Here is a 23,535-nt window from a genome sequence, read left to right on the forward strand (position 1 = left end):
CAGATGAGAATGGATCCCACAAATGTATATACCTTGTATGGAAGCTGCAGGTAAGACCATAGTGCTAGGTGGTCCTAGCCTCACCACCATAAGATTTACATTATATTAAAATGTATCCAATTCCTAAGTACAGAGGGGCTAATTTATTTTTTTTTGCAGTCTAAAGAAAAAGACTAAAATGAATGAATGACAAAGAAACGCTTCCGCCCATCCCCAAAGTGAACCAAGCATTAGTGCTCCTAGCCCAGCCTGGTCACCGGTAATGTGAGGTCTGAACCACCAGGGTTCTCCCTGGAAAAGCCACAGCCAGCACCAGGCTGTAACACGCCGGGCTGGTCACACAAAAACAGGGAAACCCCCAGCTGTGTCTTCAGATATAGTGGAACAGCAGGGAACTGATTACCCGAGGGGCATTGGGCCCACAAAAAATGCCCCCCCCCCCCAAAAGAAAAATAAAGCCCCATGCTGAGAGCACCGGTGTGTGTTGGGGTAATCATTGACAAATGTCAGAAAAAAGTATTTGTAGATGTGGCACTAGTGGTCCCAGCAAGCCCTGGCAGCCATCAATTGCTTGGGTATTCTGTAGAACTACAAATGCCAGCATACCCCTGGCTTCCCCATCATACATCAAGTTCTTTAACATAAATTTATAACACTCCCTCACTCTCTAGTTTATTAGATTTCTACATTCAAGGGGATTATCTTCTTCTTTTTTCCGTCTTCTTTCTTCTTATCCAGGGTAAAGTAAGGGTTAAATGAAAAAAATACTGTTAGACGGAGTTATTTGGCTCCTTGCTCAAAATGAATATGAGGTCGGAGGACTGCGCGCGAGTAACCAATCCAGGGCGGCTTCGTTAGATCTTCATGTGTACACACTGACCACATTGTCTTTAGTTGCACATCTGTTAATCTATGTGCAACTCAAAATAAACACAGCACCCATCTAACGTGTACGTTTTGGCCGTCAATGCATCCAACTCTAAATGACCCCCTGTGTAAACAGTCGCTTCTTGAAATGAACCAACATTCGTGAGGATGCAGCCTAGCAATACATTAGAAACCAAATCTAAAGATCTAAAGGGAGAGACACAGATTGAGCGCTGGAATGGTGTACAGCAAATACACTTGCATTTCTTATATTTATTCCTGATATAATCCATCTTTATTTTATGCTTTAAATATAATGTGGGGGGGTGTTGTGTGGGGTCCACTTTATCAACAGGTAAAAGATAAAACAGAGATTGTATTCATGTTTGTCACAGCCCTCAAAGAATGGCTAATGCAGTATTGCATTTCACGGATTCCTGTTTATGTAGCAGTTTATACGCTTTATTAGATATTTTACAGTATGTGTTTAAACGTTGTGATGTATCTTATAGTTTGTGCGTAGAGCATAATATGACTCTGTTTTAGTTTTTTTCCTTTAACCCAATTAAACTTGTCTGTGCACATAATGTCGAGGGATGGAAGCTGAGCACAGGCTTGTGATTTAACAGCTGAACACATCCTCTATTTAAGAGGAGGACGTAAATTAAAGCTTTGCCTCTGTCCCTCGGGCGGGCTGGATTCTGTGCCTCCTAATAGCATTGTGACATGTGTGTAAGGGAAGAATAGGCGACTGTGTTCAGGAATTAAGGATGTGATGAGATTCTGTCTGTCACAAATGTTCTAGATGAAGTTATGAGACTTAAATGCTCGGTTTGCCAGGGCGGCTCACCCACTCGTAGGGCATTGCCGTACAAAACGCTTCTGCACCGTACACAGGCTACTTCTTAAGGTCCTTTCTCACAAGTCGGATGGACGCTTGCCAAAACGCGTCATGCTTTTGAATTGACAAGATGGTAGCTCAGTGGTCATGTGCACGTGGGTGTGGGAGATATTCTGGGTGGAAGAAATCTGCATGGATTCTCACTGTCGTTTTCTTCTGCTCTTGTTTCCTGATGTCTGCTGAAATCAGATGGGTGACCATCGGCGGGCCTGTGGGACACAAGCTCAAGCCTTTCCGGATATCTCTGGACTATCTCGGCGACGGGGGGACGACCATGGCCGCTGTGGATTCATTCGCCATGAAGAACTGCACTCGAGGTAATTGGCTATCTCTACCATTTATATACATCCTATTGCACTGTGCAGTTTCTGTGATTTTGCTCTCAACGATATTATGTAAGATGTTTTAGCATTATTAAATTTTAATGCCAGACTAACACACTTAAGTACATTAAAAATTGAAATACATTATTTCATAAAAAACTAAATTGCTTGTGCTGGCTAAGCTGGGCAGTTAAGTCATTTTTAAAGGGTTTAACAAGAAAAAAAGGCTCAGGCAATTACTCAATGAACAAAAACTGTTTGAACTAAAGTTGAAATAATTGTAGTTTATGGAGTACTTACAATATACAAAACGCGTCAAAATTTGCACCGCTCTGTGGTCTTTAAACAGCCTCTGTCTTCTACATACACCGTTTTCATTTAATTATATTCCTTATATAGCTAGACCAACCCATTATCCATTTTGTGAGCACCAAACCGTTTCACAGGGATCCGGTGATATCACAGCCTCCATCTGCCCGTAAAAATACACTCCCCCTGGCTGTAGGCAACAGGTCCGCTATAAGAGACATAGGACTAAACAATTATTTATTTGGAAAATATTATACACTTGGTATGACTCATTGAGCCGAGAGATGCTTTATTAAAATTGCCATTGCTTGGAAAACCATTTAACATACTAACGAACATTTAGCGAGGATTTGTAATAGTTGGGACAATGGACCTGATTTATAATTGGACTTAAGTCTACTTACTCCACTTAAAAATACAACGTCCGTACAACTGTTGGCATGGTGCGTGCACACAGCTTATGGCAGCATTGTACATATCTTAACAGGAAAATACAACAGCAGAAACAGTAGACTCCAGATGATATTTGCATTTACACAAGACTCTTTTTTTATTTTTGCCCAATTCTAAATCGGGACCTTTGGATGAATCGTTTCCGACGTGGAACAGTGATGATGGTCTGTCTTTGTTGTTGTTTAAATGAATAAATAAAAGTATGTTGCAATAGGTTAACAATATTTTGTCCTGTTCAGTGGAAGAAGTTATGTGAAATGTAATGTACTTACGGTGTCACAAGTCTCCATGTGGCAAAGTGAATTTATTACCTAGACTTTACCGTCGTTAACTGAGAGAGTCTGACAGGTAGATGACAAGATGAGTAACGGTTAGTTTGGAGATTAGTCAGTGACAGGATATCTGAAATGCTAGTACATTAAATGCACTAGAGCAAGGATACTAGCGAAATATATAATATATAAAAAAGAGGCTATCTTTAGAAAATATTAGTCTTCTGCATTTGTTTTTGTCCCTTGTGTATAATGTGTTTTGTACAATATTTTAAGCACTGTTCCTACATTAATTTTAGGAGGAGCTGACTGCTACCCTATCTTGGAGGTGGGGGAAGCCAATTAAAATCCATTGTTCTCCATAGGACTAGTCCAGCCATTTTGTCTGCATCCCAGCAGGGGGCATTTGTGGAAGCACAGCTCATCTCCACTCCCCCCCATTCTGTTTTTTTGATTCATGGAAGGTGCAAGATCTGGTTTTGAGTTGGCGTTCTCTACTAGAGTCTATATATATGCAGCTGAGAGAGATCCATGGGTCGTCAAGTCTGAACAGCCAGTATACTGTAACTCCTTAAGCTAGTGGGGTAAGGGACAGATGATGTGGTAAACCTGCCTGGCATTTATTTACTGTGTGTACATAATAATCTAGTGATTGTTTTTATTACAGTAAATGTATTGCTTTACTTTCTAACTGTATTTGCCTGAGTGACTATACGAATCCTAGAAGGTACTGGGTAGACTTCCCTGGCATGGGTGGCCAGCCAGCGTGAAGTGGGTAGCATTGGGCCAGATAAATTTGGTATCTTCACAACTTATAAGATAAAACCGTCTTTCTTTGTTGTTGATCTATTGTAATCCAATGGGAAATTCTCTTGTCAATGATATCTAATGGATAAATCGTCTGTCTTTGTTATCCAATGGGAGAAAAAATAGATAAAAGTCATAGCAACTATCCATTGGATGACTGTGACCTGGAGTGGCCACTCCTCTAATCACAATTGTTGTCACTCGCCGGCCGCTTGCGGTTAAAGGGTCCAGATACATTCAAGTCACAGTTATCCAGTGGCGGGCACTCTTAGTAAGCCGTTGAGTCGGCATTTATACCATTAAACAGATGCATGAATTTCCCATTGGATTACAAAGATCAAATAATTTCACATTAAATTTCTACTAAGAAGAGAGAAGATTTTATTTTATAGTAAAATGACGAACAAGCGGTTTTGGTTTTTCATTCAATGAAACTTTATTCTTAAATATGTGTTCGTATGTTGTTGTTTTTTTATTGCTGTTGTGGAACTATATGTACAAGCAAGCACTGGTGACCATTAGCTGAAAGGTAGAACCACAATAGGTTAAACAATGCTTTACGCCAAACTTTTGGTTTCCGTGAACAATGACCCCCATCCAATATGAGGAGTAGCAGCAGTCAGATAATATTAGATCATGACAAAAGAACGAGATACATTAATAAACTAAATACGTATGTGCCGCAGTTTGCCCAGGATATGTACCTGCATCACTTAAACTCCATTTCAGGCAATCCTTAGGGGTGTTTTATTTCCCTAAAATAGTTTTAAAGATACATGTACAATATGATATTATTCCTGCTGACCGGCTGTCACTGTAAAGAGAATTTATGAGAACAGTACAGCAGAGTTTAACGTTCGCTGCTTTGCTACATTGTGTATAAATCGTCTCACAGCCCAGAGAGCGATTTCATGGTCATTTTACTTAGATCAGTGATGGGCAACAGGGGGCCCCTCCGAGCCCTCACCTGCGGCCCCCAGCTCTATCCTGCATTATTGTCAGATGTGTCTGTTGTAACATCTGCTGTTGTGTTATTACAGACAGCTGTTTCTTTCTTTGATTACATAAATTGTTTTATCTTATTACTGGGAGTAAGGGCAATGTGCGGCACTTTGAAGGTTTAGGGCCACACCACGTAAGTGTATCATGGACTCAAATACTTTGCACAATCATTGCAGGGGCGCACGCAGGATTTTTAAGGGGGGGTTTCCCCCCCGCCCCCCAAAAAAAGAAAAAAAGCGAAAGCAGCTCCGTTTTGGCAGCTCTGTACTATGCAGCAGCCGTGGCGCTGTCAAAGAAGCATCCATGGCGGACGCTTCTTTGACAGCGCCGCGGCTGTTGGATAGTACAGGGGCACTTCTTTAGTGGAGGGGAGGGGTTTATGGAGACCCAGAAACCCCCCCTGTGTGCGCCACTGCATTGCACATTTTTGGGGAGTGGTTTCAGGTCAAACTTGAACGGTGAGGCAAAAGTACCGTCTAGTATCATATTTCATTCCACCCCAATAAATACAGTAAATGGAACTATTGCTTATTTTACCAATATACTAGAAATATATTGGTAAAAGATGAGTTATTAATTAGCTATGGAATGATATGGGCTCTTGACCAGAAATCAGTGACTCTGCACTCTGCAAAAGACTCCATCACCCGCAAAAATGTGAGATCCAAGCGTCTTTTGCAGGATCGCTGTGATCTTTGTATTGAATGTACATTGCTGGATTTCCTCGCCCTACGGGTGTCTACAGGTGGCCTTATGGTCTCCCTGCCCTCGTTTGCCCATATTAAATAATCACTTTTCTAACACCAATGCCAGAGAATGAAACAAGAACAGTAAATATCTTACTAACTGCTGTGTAAACAGACAGGGGATCTGAGTAATTTACACGGCCGTAACAGAAGGAAATCCAAGGACAGTAGAGACCCCTAAACTTTTGTAATACAACCTTCAATTATAATAGATTCTAGTAGCTGCCACTCGGGAGATGACTAATTCACAGTAATATGGGGCTCTAGTGAGGTCTGCATAAACAAATGATTACACATCAGTATAGCTGCGGGGGCGAGATGTCTGCTGATGGGATTTACAGTTTACTTGTTTTGGAAAATTAGATGTACAGATTGTATTGATGACTTCGCATGTTGGGTCCACTGACGGTCTGACAAGCTTTGGAATTCATTTAGAATTATGAGCAAAGCAAATATAGGTGCAAATTTACTCCTGGACAATCAATGTTGCAATGCAAGGGGGGCTAATGTATTTATTTTATTTATTTGGATGCAGAGAAATACTGGCTGCGTTTGCATATAGCACACAAGGACTGGGCAGCTTTATTTTTACACTACGATGTAGAGTTGAGCTACGACATGTCCCCTCCCAACTTTAATACTGTCCTCACATTTTTAATGTACGTTTACTCACCCACCCCCCCCCCCATGTCTTGTATTTATTGCATTTTTTGAATCTTTTGCACATTGTGGCTTTTGCATTTTGTGCAATATGAGATTTACGCCCATTGCTGGAAATGTAGAAGCCAATTAACAGAAACAGAACGAGGTTTAACATAATTGTTTTACCTCCAAATCAGTTTTCACTGAGGTTAGTTATATTAACTGCGAGCTGAAGTAGCTTTCCTCAGCCGGCACAAGAATAATATTTTCCAGAAACTCATTTGTTGGTTAAATAAAGCTCTCTCTGATCTGGAGTCTGGCAAATTAGCCAGAATTAAATTTATGGGACCCTTATTGTACTCATCTCAAAATGAAATTTCTCCCCTAAGGGAACAATTTGATATGCAGTGAAACTCCTTGCACCAGAACACAGTTACCATTTTTATCCCTAAAGCTAATGGTGTGACGTTCTGTACACACTGCCATAATTCCCTAAAATACACAACACAACCACTAACTAATGCATCATAGCTCTTACATCCACACCATATGCATATATAATATAAAAATATTTTTATACCTAATAAATGTATATGACACCGATAAAATCAACCTTTTTGTATTAGTACACAGAACTGCGTTAAAAGCACAATATAGACTTTACATGGTTAGAGGCAATAGTCAAGTGTGCAAGTCCATTAGGAGAATATCTATAAAACCGCAAATCTTTATGAAACTCTCTGAATCCTTGGGGAGTCACCCCACCAACTGAATGCTTATATTATTTTAACAAGTGAAACTGAAAAGTCCAAAACTGGGCTATCTCATCCACTGTGCAAACCAAGCTAGCCAGCGCATATCTGCAGAGATGGGCCCGGCTCTGCGGAAAGTTACCTTTTACCACTCTTGGCAAGTAGATCCGGGCCAGATGACTATCACTCAACTTTTTAAACTGTCATTTTATTTTAATTTAAGTGGAACTGACACTTTAAGAAAACAAAGAAAAATGCTGGGCCATGTAAAATTACAATGTCCCTTCTGGGTGTCACAATAAAACAGGCGACACCACAAGAGTCGTCCTCGAGAGCGTCGTGCAGGTGCCAAGATAACCCTCCTGCATCTGGTGGCAAAGAGGATGCTGGTGTAACTTTGCTAAGGCATCTTTCATTTCTACAGATGTGTCTTGCAGGGATTCCAAGTAAAGTTTATATTAGGGCTTAGTATGGCTGACAGTGTGCTATTGGTCAGTACAGTCTGATCATACAAGAATAGGAACAGACTATGGATATCTCCCACCAAGTTTTGGGAAATATAGGAAACTTTGTAACTCCATTTACACTAATACTTTAAATTGATATTTTAATAACTTCTTATTATTAATTCTACCTGTATTGAAACTTCTGATGGAACAATCCTTGTATGGACCTCCGAGATGACCTTGAGGGCTCCTGTGCTGTATCCAAACCATATTTCACTTTTCCTAATCCCGTCTCACAAAGGAATTCTTGTTATTCTGGATGTAGCAAATCCAATTAATCATACTCTTTGGGAGCAGATATAAATACATAGCGCCTGGCTCCGATAAATCATTTTATATGTGTTTCTTCATCTTCTGTTTACTAACTCTGACAAAGTAAATGTTTGGCCAGATTATTTTTACAGCCTCTTATCTTAGATCCTACAAGCCTAGGTCAAAAAATAGAACATGCCAGCGGTCTGGCTGCTCTTGACCACATCACAGGAGAGCCGGCGTTGGCCTTGTCAAGGACTTTCCGCCCATTGATGTACAGGCACGTCTGTGTCTATGTGTGTATTTGTATGACCAGCTAAATATACTGGACAGTGTTATAAAGTCAGCGCTACCCACAGCAACAAACATGCATCAGAATTTGGACTATAGCCAAATATAATTCCAAAAAACAATATGATGCAGAGTGATGCTCTGTTGCAAGCAGGAGGGGGTGGGGACAGAACAGCCTGTAGCCAATTAGATCCCGGAATGCTCACAGCAGTGCATAGTATTTCAGGAGATTTGGCACAACAGCCTATTAGGGACATTTTAAAGGGGGAAAAAAGGGCAGGTAGCCATGTGAACCAGCCCAAGGTAGCTCACTATGGGACCAGCCCGGATGCACCCCTGTTATGTTAACATAAATATGCATTGATCTATAAATTAAGCTGTGCCACACCCTGTTGGGTGCCCCTCCCCCTTGGATGCTGCCCCGCCCAACCCAGCATCTTACCATGTATGGAGCAGGGGGGGGGGGGGCAGGCCACTTCTTCTCCTCTTGGGAGTATGCTGCTGGGCCCACCCCCGCATTCTCACCCCATTACCAACATGGAGGCACAGTGGGTAAGAAGCTGGTGTTTGCTGCCCCATGTCGGAGGCTGACACATCTCAGTGTTGCCACAGTGACAAGAATCACACTGAACGAGTGACATTATGTGACCCGTTAGGTGCTCCCTAAACCCTGGTGCCCATTGCCGCAGAAGGTGACCCAGCAGCTGGCCAACGCCGTGTGTGGCTAAACCAGGAGACTCTGGCAGCATTCGGATCTCCGGGTGAGCATCAAACTGGTGTTCGGGCAGCTTAGGACACGCTGCTCAGAAATGACCCTCGGTGACTTTGTTTGTTTTTATTCAGATTTTCCCATTGCAGGAAGCATAAGATTTAATAGGAACCGACATCTCTTGTACGATAATGAATGAAATCCCTACTAAAATATGTTACTATGCAAAACACGTCTTATTCACTGGAAATCAAGGTGCCTTAGGAGAGGTTTTATGCGCTCTCTGAAATGAAAAGATTATTCACCGCGTCTCTCTAGGATGTTTCTGTGATGTGCGGGGCCCGGAGGTGCTTCTGCGCTATCAGATCTATTATGTGGTTTTCTATTATATTCTAGTAACATGTTTTATTTCATTACGGAAGAGCCAAACAAAGACACCACGGAAGACTAAAGTATCTGTCACTGCAACAAGTGCACTTATTCCAGGCCTCTATAATTCAAATTCATTTATGTTTATAAAGTCATATAATTATATTGCATTGTACCAGCAAATACTCATTGACGCTTCTCTTTCCCTCGGAAGTGGCTTAGATATTTCACTAAAGAGATTGTTATGTTGAGTTTTATTCTAAAGCCAATCTTACCTGAATAAGATGTTATCCCGAACCTGAACTATGTTTTGTTCAAAATTAATTCCATTTTCTCCACTGGGAGGCGCTGTCCTTATTAAATCTCTGAATAACACTTATAACTAGGTCAAGCAGGTTGGTTAAACCCCACTCCTGCTACGGCTGTCAGGTCTTCAGGTCTATACTTATAATCTTAGGTTTTCCACACTGCAGCTACAAATTAGAGTCAATACACATCGGGACTGATTTATGAAAAATCCCCGTGCCTATAAATCTATTAATGGGCTTACATGCTTTTGCAGCAGAAGCACTAAAATGCCTTTTCTTGGAATACCATGCCATTATTTTCCCTTTGTTATACTTAATGCGTCTGTATCCCTGGATGTCGTGGTGGCTCAGTGGTTAGTACTTCTGCCTCACAGAGCTGTGGTCATGAGTTAGGGTTTCTTCCGGGTGTGACAGTTTCCTCCCACATTCCAAAAAAACATTCTGGTAGCTTAATCGGCTGTTGATAGAACTTAACACTAGTCTGTGTGTTAGGGAATTGTAGACTGTAAGTGACATCGCTTCTCTGTACAGTGCTGCGGAATGGATGGGAGGAGTTGAACAGGTCAGGGAGTTCCATGCAGAGTGCGGCCCACCTTCTTCTCCACGAACATGAAAAAATGAGATTCCATTACTTGCATGAGATATAGGGGTGGAGAGGGCGGGCGCAGCCTTCTTCTTCCAGCAAACAGACTTTTGTGCCAGAGAGCGGATCACATCCTGCACTTAATATGGGACATGTTACATCTTCTAGTTGCAGGAAAGTGCATCTATAGCTGCTCTCCAAGCAATGTTATAACAACCTTATGAAAACAAAACAAAAAGAGTGACATACATGATGCTAAGACCACCGGGCCGGTGCTACATTATGCAAACCTAGATAGAAGCCTAATGACCGAATGGTTAGGGGCCCCTAAAACACTAAGTAAGCAGCGCCCACTACTGACATAAAAGAGAAGCTTCAGCTGCAGAAAATGTATATCTGAGCCTCTTTACTGGGATGCTTTCCGAAGACCTTGAAGTGGGTGTGCACCACACAATGTGGTCAGTAGGCGTACTTGCGCACATAGAGATACAATCTGTTCCTCCCTCATTCAAAAGGAAAAGGTCCCAATCATTGTGGACATTTTTTTTATTTTTCCCTATCGGTTAGATACACTATCTAGAAAAGCATATCTGACCATAACTACCGCATCTCATCATAGGGAAGGTATTATTATGCGGTCGTGCATATAGGCCTGTCTCCACTGACGTGTCATCTGCTCTGTGGTAGCGTTTTTGAATTTTTGAATTACACAACGCAGATAAATTTCCGCACATAAAATGCATGTCCCCGAGGGGAGAAAGGAAGCGAATTTAGGTACAGTTTGATACCCTCTCCTAGAGAGTGTATCTACTCAAAGCTAAACAAAAGATCTGCTGCAAAGATCATGACTGCACGCTCCATAGAGGTCTATGGACACTGCCGGTCCTGAGTGCGTACACACTGCAGAACTAGAACGACATCGTTCCATCATAGAACGGCATTTTTAGTTCAGTTTAAAAATCAAATCAAATGATACAATGAGCTTTGGTACGATGATCATGGTCATGGGAGAGTACACACTAATCCGATATCAGACCTAACAGTCGTTTATCATGTGATGGGCCCGATAATTGGGTGAAAAAACTGTAGCGTGTGCCCAGCTTAAATCTTCTTGACCTCCTGTGATCTGACCCACACAGCGTCTGTTATTTCTTTGTATTCCGGAAGCTTCGCACACTCCACATAAACCTTTTCTCAGAGATATATGCAGATCATGATGTTTAGACTGACAAACACGTCACGGCCAGAGGTATCGTCCTGTTATGAAGTGAAAACATTCGTCACTCAGAAAATTCTTATGATTTGAGCCCTGGAGGAGATCTGCGCTGTCAGGATGGGCCAATCCGTGTTCTACATTCATATCACCATGAAAGGATATATTGAAACATCGGTACGAGAAGAATTAAAGTAACACCGGCAAAATATCTCTTTTGTTTCAGGGTTCTCACTAGAGATGGGCGGGTCCGGTTCTCCGAGAACCGAACCCACCCGAACTTTGGGTATCCGAGTACCGAGCTGAGCAGCTCGGTACTCTCCCGCCAATTCCGAATCCAAATCGAGGCCGAACGTCATTGTGACGTCGTCGGATCTCGGGACTCGGTTCTCGCGATACTTCAACTTTATAAATACACGCCTCCACAGCAATCCATCGCCATTTGACAGAGGGAGAGAGCAGGGTGTAGTCATAGGCTAATTAGAGCAGGGACAGAGAAAGAATACAATATTGTTCTTGCAATTGCTCTAACCAAAATCGCTAGTGCAGAGAGGAGGATAGAGGTTTATTATTTTTTCTTCATATTTGGCACTCCCCAGCGCTTTTGGGTTGTCCCCCATAATTGTGCATTAATATTTCTGGCTGTCAAAAGTCATATCTGTCAGCAGTATCTACTCAATAAATGTTAGCACTCCTCAGTGTTTTTGGGGTGTCCTCTCTAATTGTGCATTAATATTTCTGGCTGTCAAAAGTCATATCTGTCAGCAGTATCTACTCAATAATTTTAAGCACTCCTCAGTGTTTTTGGGGTGTCCTCTCTAATTGTGCATTAATATTTCTGGCTGTCAAAAGTCATATCTGTCAGCAGTATCTACTCAATAAATTTTAGCACTCCTCTGTGTTTTTGGGGTGTCCTCCCTAATTGTGCATTAATATTTCTGGCTGTCAAAAGTCATATCTGTCAGCAGTATCTACTCAATAAATGTTAGCACTCCTCAGTGTTTTTGGGGTGTCCTCTCTAATTGTGCATTAATATTTCTGGCTGTCAAAAGTCATATCTGTCAGCAGTATCTACTCAATAATTTTAAGCACTCCTCAGTGTTTTTGGGGTGTCCTCTCTAATTGTGCATTAATATTTCTGGCTGTCAAAAGTCATATCTGTCAGCAGTATCTACTCAATAAATGTTAGCACTCCTCAGTGTTTTTGGGGTGTCCTCTCTAATTGTGCATTAATATTTCTGGCTGTCAAAAGTCATATCTGTCAGCAGTATCTACTCAATAAATTTTAGCACTCCTCTGTGTTTTTGGGGTGTCCTCCCTAATTGTGCATTAATATTTCTGGCTGTCAAAAGTCATATCTGTCAGCAGTATCTACTCAATAAATGTTAGCACTCCTCAGTGTTTTTGGGGTGTCCTCTCTAATTGTGCATTAATATTTCTGGCTGTCAAAAGTCATATCTGTCAGCAGTATCTACTCAATAATTTTAAGCACTCCTCAGTGTTTTTGGGGTGTCCTCTCTAATTGTGCATTAATATTTCTGGCTGTCAAAAGTCATATCTGTCAGCAGTATCTACTCAATAAATGTTAGCACTCCTCAGTGTTTTTGGGGTGTCCTCTCTAATTGTGCATTAATATTTCTGGCTGTCAAAAGTCATATCTGTCAGCAGTATCTACTCAATAATTTTAAGCACTCCTCAGTGTTTTTGGGGTGTCCTCTCTAATTGTGCATTAATATTTCTGGCTGTCAAAAGTCATATCTGTCAGCAGTATCTACTCAATAAATGTTAGCACTCCTCAGTGTTTTTGGGGTGTCCTCTCTAATTGTGCATTAATATTTCTGGCTGTCAAAAGTCATATCTGTCAGCAGTATCTACTCAATAAATTTTAGCACTCCTCAGTGTTTTTGGGGTGTCCTCCCTAATTGTGCATTAATATTTCTGGCTGTCAAAAGTCATATCTGTCAGCAGTATCTACGCAATGGATTCAAAGCAGTCCACATATGATCTAAATGAGCAACCAGGTTCTGTCACCAGTCCTGATGTTAGTGTTCCCAGTACGTCATCTGGCCAAGGCGATGTCAAACAACAGAGTGTTTTCAAATTAGTGCAAAAAACAAAAACCAAAAAAAAATTTACTGTATTGAAGCGAAAACGAAGTGTAACTGAGCAAAAGTTAAGTGACGATAAAAAAAAAATTGCAAGCATGCCATTCTACACACGCAGTGGCAAAGAGAGAATGAGGCCTTCACCTTTGGCTATTAGTGGCAGATCCCAAAAAGTTACCCAGCCTACAATTGGTGCACAACTACTGTTACGCGTCAAAGCCGAGCTGCAAGATACCAGTGAGGCATTACAGGAGAATATTTGCTCTGATTCACAAATGACAACAATCCCTGTGGAGAGTCCATCCAACAGTGGGATGTCTAATCGTGAGCATTCTGCTGATGTGTGCCTTAATAGCCCGAGTGTAGCCGGTGATACCCAAATTGAGGATGCCACTTTGGAATTAGAAGAGGATGAGGGGGAGATTTGTGTAGGCGACGAGGGCGCTAATGATGATGTTGATGATTATGATGCAGACAGATACCAAATTGCCTTTCTCAATTTCTATTTATATTCTAGATTATATAACGGCTGAATAGTTTTCTATTTTACTCCTAGTGGAGAGAGGATCTGATGCAGACAGATACCAAACTGCCTTTGTCCATTTCAATTTATATTGTACAGTATATAACGGCTGAATTTATTAGTATTTTATACAAGTGGAGGGGGGCCTAGAGAGACAGAAACCAAACTGGCTTTCTCCATGTCAATTAATATTGTACAGTCTATAATGGCTGAATTTTTTAGTATTTTATACAAGTGGAGGGGGGCCTAGAGAGACAGAAACCAAACTGGCTTTCTCCATGTCAATTAATATTGTACAGTCTATAATGGCTGAATTTTTTAGTATTTTATACAAGTGGAGGGGGGCCTAGAGAGACAGAAACCAAACTGGCTTTCTCCATGTCAATTAATATTGTACAGTCTATAATGGCTGAATTTTTTAGTATTTTATACAAGTGGAGGGGGGCCTAGAGAGACAGAAACCAAACTGGCTTTCTCCATGTCAATTAATATTGTACAGTCTATAATGGCTGAATTTTTTAGTATTTTATACAAGTGGAGGGGGGCCTAGAGAGACAGAAACCAAACTGGCTTTCTCCATGTCAATTAATATTGTACAGTCTATAATGGCTGAATTTTTGGGTATTTTATACAAGTGGAGGGGGGCCTTGAGAGACAGAAACCAAACTGGCTTTCTCCATGTCAATTAATATTGTACAGTCTATAATGGCTGAATTTTTTGGTATTTTATACAAGTGGAGGGGGGCCTTGAGAGACAGAAACCAAACTGGCTTTTTCCATTTCTTTACATATTTAACTATAAGTGTAGGGTGTAATATACATTCAAAGACGATGGCTGCATTGCCAATATGCATAGATGGAGAGGAAGACAATCTGTTTTGTGTGTAGAATAGGCCTACCAACGAAGAATTAAACTGTTTTTTGGGATGATTTATTACCTCAACAATTAGATTACTTGTCTCTAAAACAGTTGGAGCACTAAATTGGGTTAATTTAGGCCCAAAAACATGGATTTTCCCAAAAAATAGCAAAACAAAACCAAACAAAACCAAAACCAAAACCAAAACACGCAATGGAGGTTTTGCAAAACCAAAACCAAAACCAAAACACGACGGTAATCCAGATCCAAAACCGAATCCAAAACCAAAACACGGGGGTCAGTGACCATCTCTAGTTCTCACGTTAATGTTTCAGGGGAAAGTGCTGATAATATCACAATCTCAGGTATTCTATGTAACGTTGGTCTGCTCGTCAACAATTAAATAAACAGTACAACTACTGAATGTCGCTGGTGTATTATAGAGCCACTAATATCACAGTAGGGGTCACTTACGGAGACGATAATATGCACTTTTTATTTGCATTTTCCCCCCACAATTTCACCAATGTGTCCCCCGCTCATACACATACGTCTAAGAGTGAGTACCAGGGAAATTGAGGCTGCTTCTATTTTATCTGTCACAATTTTACCTTCTACTTATTTTTTTATTACACTGGTAGATTTGCGCTTACAAATGCATCTTTTGGTATAAATTTCAATGTTGGTTTTTATTTCATGTGTTGCGTTTGAACCTATTAATCCTTTTACTCAATGGATTTCTGCACTGACATAAATGCGCTTTCCTACATAACATTGGCTGTGTTTGTGCAAACAGCTTCACATTGAGAGTATAGGTCAGCGTGCGGCCATCGCCGCTGCAGAGAGCGCGTAAGGTTCAAGCAGGCCCTACGGACTCCACCACAGCTCTTGAAATGCATGACGATGTCATAGCCAACAATATCCATGGGCGCGATGGGACGATTGGCATTATCACAGCCTCGACTGTGCAATGACGCAAACAGTGACACCGCGCAGCAGGGGCCGGCGCCGTGATGACGCGATCTGTATATTCAGGCCAGGCCCAGCTTCACAAGGAAGAGAAGTGGGAACCAGTAGGGTGAACACAATTGTATGCACTTCATGTCTTCATGCAAATGGCTGCCTACGACTTAAAGGGTCTTAAATTTCTTTTATAAAATATAATTTTTGCATGTGTTCTGATGAGACTGTACATGGCACATATACTTGTGTGTTCTGTCTATCAACATACGGCTAATAACCCCGATCGAGAGTGTACATATACCCAGATTCAAAAGGAAACGTATCTTATGATCCGCTTGTCTTTGAATACGGATGTCCGTGAATGCAAGTTACATGCAGGTTTTATAAAACGCAAGTTTCGCTCACATCCCATTGGAAGATGAGTCAGCCCACAGTGAGGACGAATCACTTATGTTTATAAGTGACGGATTTAGCTCCACCTTAGTCCCCAACCGTTTCTAATTTCAATGGACAGTCTAAGGATTTAAACATTTGAACCTGGAAATATCTCTATTTTTCAGTATTGATCAATTACACAATACAATTTCTCAGTATGTTGGATGCCATTATTACAAGCTTTTCTTAACATTTATTATTTAATTGTATTTAAAATGCACAAAAATGACACTAGCTAGGGCTCCTGGGAAATATTAACCCATTCACCAAAAATAGGTATTTAAAAAAAATGATGAAATAACTAATAAAGTGAAACAAGTGAAAGGAAAGTGACACGGAGACACATTTTAGATATATATTGTATAATGGCTTAAAATAGGCCCCACACATCCAGTGAAGTACATTTGGTATCCCTGTACGCACTACAAGTCACAGAATAACATGCGGGGTATATTTCATGTACTGAGTTTTCTGACGATAACTACAATCCCAAATCACAAGAATCAGAAAAAAAAGTACATTTTTAAATAATTTCCCCTTTTTTCTTCATATAAAGCCCATATAATAAAATAGATGTTTACTTAACTGCGACACAGTGTTGCGTTAAAATAAGTCATTCCTAGTAAAAACAACGCAATTTCGTTATTGACCACAGGCAGCGAAGGGGTTAAATAAAAACAGAAAATATTGATTATCTGTAAGAAATGGCGTGTGCCTATGTGCATAAAGCGAATAATCTGTGCACTTTAATTGAGTATATTGTGACTTTAATTGGTGCCTGGTTTCAATCTATAAACACCAACAATTGGTGACATTTATCAATGTATCTAAGTTCCTAAACTACTTAAAAGAAAGAGTTAAGTGGAAATGAGATGGGAGCTAGGTGACCTGCTGGAATGTCACTGAACGGCTGGGATCATGCTTAGGTTGCCCACGCTTGATATAGAATAGTAGCCTAGCTACTGAAATGTCCAATCTCATTAGCAGCCCGCAGCATTTTATCAGGGTTACGGCACACAAGTCATCAGCGTGCCCTATTAAACAATTTAAAGCATTGAAATGTTTTTAGGTGATTGCTAAATCTATCTTATGTGCGGAAAGTTCATCAACGGTAGAGTTAAATTGGCTGGCACCACTGTGTGCCAACTGATTTTCTGCTGACACTGATAAACCGGCCTCATTACACGTCTGCTTTCCCTTAAGTTGCTCTCTGTTAAATTCTTGGAGCCACAATGTACTCAGTGGACTGCCCAGCTGACGCCTAGTGACCTCTGACCCCGGATAATTGATTAATGGATGGTCCTGTTTCAAAGTGTCATTAGCTAAGACAGGATCTTGTGCACTAATGACACATTTCAATCAGTGACAACACATCTAACATAGAATAGTCATTTATCTGCTGAAACTCACTTGGATCTCTATTAAATGTCTCCTAACGAACTTCAACATAAATGTCTTATTAAAGGGTAACTCCGCCAAGCTGGAAGTATTCCTTCTTCCAACCTGAGTCCTCTCTTAGGGGTATATTTAAGAAATAACGGTAGTGCGCTATCGTGCACTTACCGTGTAAATTAGTCCAGGATGTGTCCTACTCAAATTTATTAAAGGTGCATCGCAGCAGATATCATGGATATCTGCTGCTTTGCACTCCTTATCGTTTTTGCGAGCAGTCACCATACAACAGTATGGTGACTGCTCTGGCCGCAATCTAACAAGTTCCGAAAAACTTGTTGTGTTAATGTACCAGCTGAAGCTGGCGTACATTATCAGAATTGAAGAAATCCAATGCTGTCAGCTCTGCTCCGAAGAGCAGAGCTGGACAGCGCATGTGTGGAGGGATCACATGATCCCTTCCTGTCACTCAGCGCTCTCTCTCTGCAACGACAGGGAGGGGATCTGTGTGCGCATGTCCAGTTCTTGGAACTGGACATGCGCAATTGAAGAATGAAAAGAAGGAGGAGAAGACCCGGAGACAGCGCTTCCGAAAAGGGGGGTAAGTATGTTTTTTTATATCACAGAAACAGCAGTTTTTCGGAACTGCTGTTTCTGTGCAGGGCTGTACATAAATGTGAGAAATAGTTTAATCCTTATCATTGCGATAAGGATTGAAAACTACTTTTCACTTTATGTGAATATTGATAAATGTGCCCCTTATAGCGGATGCAGGTTGGTTCTTGCCAAACGCTCCATGCGTTATAGTTACCTGTCCCTGCTTACAGCCAGCTAAGAGGCAATCAGAAAGCAGTGAGGAAGAGGGAAGTTATTTTAAACGTACCTCATCAGTCATCACCTGCCCCAGGTTAAGCGGGACAGTCCTAATTTTAGAGGACTATCCTGTTGGGAGTTATGTGCCGAGCAGTGGTAATCAGTTGGCTTGTGTACCAGTCACTGGTGTGTGCAGCAATGCTGGAGTGTTTTTAGGGGATGGGATAGAGGTTAGTGGGGGGAATAGTGTTTCAGAAGCCCCAGAGGATGCAGAACCTCCCAGCATGGCTGAATATGCCGTCTTTACATCCAGAGGGACACAGTTACAATTTTGGGAGCTACGAGTCATCTGTAACATACAAACAGCGAACAAGTTACAAGCGATATTAGAGCATGTTTTTTTATTAACCTGAATACTGGCACCACTATGCAGTTATAGCGGTCTATTTCTCAAAGGGCAATAAACCATACCTAGTCCTAAACCATACTTATCCTCTCTCCCTGGAATGTTCAGGAGACTCTCAAATTCGGAGTAGGTCTCCCGGAGAGCAGGCCATTCTTCCGCAACCCGCTTACTTTCTAGTGAGTTGGGCAGGATGGGAGCATCCATGACGCATTTCACGGTGAATTGAGGTCATTTTGGTCCCACCCCTCTGCCGCAAAATGACTCTTTCCAGGTGTGAAAGAGTAAAAAGTTGGTAACTATGTTCTAAACACTGCAAAACATGGATTTAACCAGGATTTAAGACTTTTGCCGGCAGTAGCTATCTCTGATGGCCTCTGCAATCAGGGATCGTCATTGTTCCTATGACTTAGGGAGCGTCAGAAAAGGAAAAAAAATATTTATTATTCCTTTATTATTGTATTAATTGTCTTTAGAGAATCTGAAACTAGAAGCTTAAGTCCAGGTTTCCAGTCTCAGTCCGCAGCCGGCATGCAGCCTTAGAACTCCGCAGAGTCTCCCTGCTCTGGTCCGGCAATCGGTGAGCGTAATCTTACCGCTACCAGCCAGTATCGCCAGAGAGCTGAGCATCGCTCAACCAGGAATAAATAATAGATGATTTTCTAAGGACACCAGTTGTTTACACGCTGATCAATAGGCATCAATGCAAATGTGTGTACTCACACGTGTACCCGACATCACAAAATGCATCTAAGACGTACACAGAGATACAGACAATTGCGCAAGAATAATGACACTTACTGAATGGCTTTAACATGTCTGAATTACTCTATCAACTTAGTATTTCTGTGGATTTTGTCCCAGTAAATACCAGTCATTATAAAGTCTTTTATGTAATTCCTTTACAAAATGTAACATTTCTAAACCATCTTTTTATTTAATAAGTCTTTTATGAATCGATAGCTGGTGAGAGGTTCTAGGTCCGATCAATACTTCGCAGCGTGAGTCGCTTTAGAGTTTTCTCCTCTTTGGATAAGTCTTCGCTTCTATCCCTCGACTTATTGACAGAATGCATCTGTCTGAATGTGCAGTGGCGGCTCACACAGGGGTCTTTATACCAAGATAAAGAGGTGTATTAGAGAATGTGTCTGTGACTTGCAAACTGCTGATATCTGCTGACTACATTCTGCTACAATAACCCCCATGGACAGATGAAATCAATTATATTGTTTTTGTGATATGCAGTGTAAGTAATGTGGGGCACCCGGTGTTTCATGTGAGATGTTCTCTGTGCAAACCGGGGACTAATAAAGAACTTTTCACACAAAAAAAAAAAACAAGTAAAGAGACCATTACAAGTAAATGTATATATCAAAGTCTGTGTATTGCTGAGCGGAATAATTACATGAAGTAACTGGAGTGCTTATACTTAATTTAATGGCCCTGATTCATTAAGGAAAGCAAAGCACCTGGGAAAAACCATGTTGCATTGGAGGGGGGAGGTAAATTTAAAATGTGGGGACGGATCTATAGCTGGGGTAGAACATATCCTAGATAAACTTTACATTTCAGTGTACAAATAAAGCTATCACGTATTTGTGTACTAAATTAAAAGACAGCAAGTATTTTTCTTACCTGCAAAATCATAAACTAATTTGCACCCCTTGTATTGTAACATGGTTTGACCACTTACTGCGTTTTTTGCTTTGCTTAATGAGGCCCAATATGTTCAACAGACTCTCTGATACTCCTCTGCACCAGGCTGCCATGTTAGGAGGGAGGGACTTCTATAACTGAGCAGGCAGAGTGTGAGTGACAGCTTTGCAGACTTACTGCACATAATGACACTTAATGGATTGGTTGATTCCTACTCAAGGGCCGAGCCAGTGATGTCACAGTAACTCAAATTACTGCATTCTCAGCATTTTGACCTGTATCGGGGCACTGTTCTAATGATGTGGGGGAACTTCAGCTGTCTGCAATGGAAAGGTTGTAATACTGTTCTTTTTAACAGAGCTGTTTAATAAAATCAGGGTAACCTCGAACATGGTATTTCACCTTTATCGTTCATATCGTAATATTTCAATATGGGTGTTTAGTGGCCCTTTAAGCTTTTTTGGTTTTGTTTTATGTGAAGTTATAATGAAAGCACCTCAAACGATCTTTGATTGCAAAGATATTTTGACTCCAGTTTTTTACTCGTTTCCTAGATATCGTAATCTGGGAATTCCAGGCAATAAATTAACATAACGAACATTTTATCAAAACCCTTTGCACTTTGATATGTAAAATATAGTCTTCTTTGGAGATTTTCTAGGTTTTAATATGAATTATCAGTCACTTGGATCAAACATTAATAGTATATTTCTCTCACTGAAAGACATGAAAAGCAATAAATAAATGGTTTAGTAATGAAAATATTCCTTATGGGACACGGTGGCATCATTCAATTAACCGAACCCCTGTGCAAAAAATCAGTCCAAAGTTAATATAAAATGTGCAAAAGAATAACATATTGAAACTTGGAAACACAGTGGGTCTCACATAGAGGAAACGGAATTGCGAACAAGTTGCAGGTATGTGCTATCATATTGGCTCTGTTTAATTTTGAAAAAGTCCTAAAAATTGGTCTAACCCTCTGAATGTTTTAATGTTCTGATTGGCTCAGATTAATCTAGTCCTGTAAATCTACTAATGCTCTGATTGGCTACAGATTGGTCTAGTCCTGTAAATGTACTAATGGTCTGATTGGTTACAGGTTGGTCTAGTCCTGTAAATGTACTAATGCTCTGATTGGCTACAGATTGGTCTAGTCCTGTAAATGTACTAATGGTCTGATTGGTTACAGGTTGGTCTAGTCCTGTAAATGTACTAATGCTCTGATTGGCTACAGATTGGTCTAGTCCTGTAAATGTACTAATGCTCTGATTGGCTACAGATTGTTCTAGTCCTGTGAATGTACTAATGCTCTGATTGGTTACATAGTGTTCTAGTACTGTGAATGTACTAATGCTCTGATTGGTTACAGGTTGACCTTCCTCTGTAGGTTTCAGTGCTCTGATTGGCTACAGTTTGGTTCTAAACCCACCCATTTTAATATTACTTTTTGAAAAATTAATGAAATAAACACTTTTGGCTCAATGAAATTCATTTATTATACGTGTCCTGTGGTGTTTGAGATAAATATTTTGAAAAAAAAAATTACTGTATCGTCTTAGGCAAAAAAACAAAACATTTAAATGATGTAAGTGTATACTATTTATTCTGGCATGATTGCATATGCGTCCTCTTTAGGCTAATTACTTCTTTAGGCTTAGTATAAGATTCCTCTTAACTCGCCTCAATAGACAGATCCTCCAGCACTTAGAACATGATTTATTATAGGTCTGAGGGTCATAAGCTCTGATAATAATCCAGATATTGTATTTAAAGCTGCAATATCACCTGAACATTTAGGTTTTTCACTTTAAAATGTCAGCTCTTGGGGGAAGGAGTGCAAGAAGATCTTCCTGATTGCAGCTTCTGATCGTTCCTCCATCACACACCCCTCCTCATCCCTCCTGTCTATGGGCACACAACTGGGATCGATGTAACAAGCTGATATAAGCCACCCATCTGTCATGGTATCAAAACTGAATGGAACTAATTTCGCCCTTTAACATTTCAAAACAAACACACACACACACATATCTATCTATCTATCTATCTATCTATCTATCTATCTATCTATCTATCTATCTCATATCTATCTATCTATCTATCTCATATCTATCTATCTATCTATCTATCTCATATCTATCTATCTATCTCATATCTATCTATCTATCTATCTCATATCTATCTATCTATCTATCTATCTATCTATCTCATATCTATCTATCTATCTATCTATCTATCTCATATCTATCTATCTATCTATCTATCTATCTATCTCATATCTATCTATCTATCTCATATCTATCTATCTATCTATCTATCTATCTATCTATCTATCTATCTCATATCTATCTATCTATCTATCTCATATCTATCTATCTATCTATCTATCTATCTCATATCTATCTATCTATCTATCTATCTATCTCATATCTATCTATCTCATATCTATCTATCAATCTATCTATCTATCTCATATCTATCTATCTGTCTATCTCATATCTATCTATCTATCTCATATCCATCTATCTATCTATCTGTCTATCTCATATCTATCTATCTATCTATCTCATATCTATCTATCTATCTATCTATCTCATATCTATCTATCTATCTCATATCTATCTATCTATCTATCTCATATCTATCTATCTCATATCTATCTATCTATCTATCTCATATCTATCTATCTATCTCATAGCTATCTATCTATCTATCTCATATCTATCTATCTATCTCATATCTATCTATCTATCTATCTCATAGCTATCTATCTATCTCATAGCTATCTATCTATCTATCTATCTATCTATCTCATAGCTATCTATCTATCTATCTCATATCTATCTATCTATCTCATATCTATCTATCTATCTCATATCTATCTATCTAACTCATATCTATCTATCTATCTATCTATCTCATATCTATCTATCTATCTATCTATCTATCTATCTATCTATCTCATATCTATCTCATATCTATCTCATATCTATCTATCTATCTATCTATCTATCTATCTATCATTTTGTTCCTGTTGTTGGACAGATGGCCTAGAATATTCAGATTTAAAGATGGGTT

General features: G+C 40.1%; 1 protein-coding gene across 1 annotated transcript in view; it reads left to right on the forward strand.

The window, feature by feature from the left end:
- Nucleotides 1-23,535, forward strand: part of ALK (ALK receptor tyrosine kinase) — a 588,292-nt gene that overhangs the window by 426,997 nt on the left and 137,760 nt on the right. Inside the window, exon 5 of the mRNA XM_075204381.1 lies at nucleotides 1,958-2,085. Coding sequence (XP_075060482.1) covers nucleotides 1,958-2,085 — 128 coding nt within the window. The remainder of the gene's footprint in view (nucleotides 1-1,957; nucleotides 2,086-23,535) is intronic.

The sequence above is a fragment of the Mixophyes fleayi genome, chromosome 3, assembly GCF_038048845.1.
Source record: "Mixophyes fleayi isolate aMixFle1 chromosome 3, aMixFle1.hap1, whole genome shotgun sequence".
NCBI lineage: Eukaryota > Metazoa > Chordata > Amphibia > Anura > Limnodynastidae > Mixophyes > Mixophyes fleayi.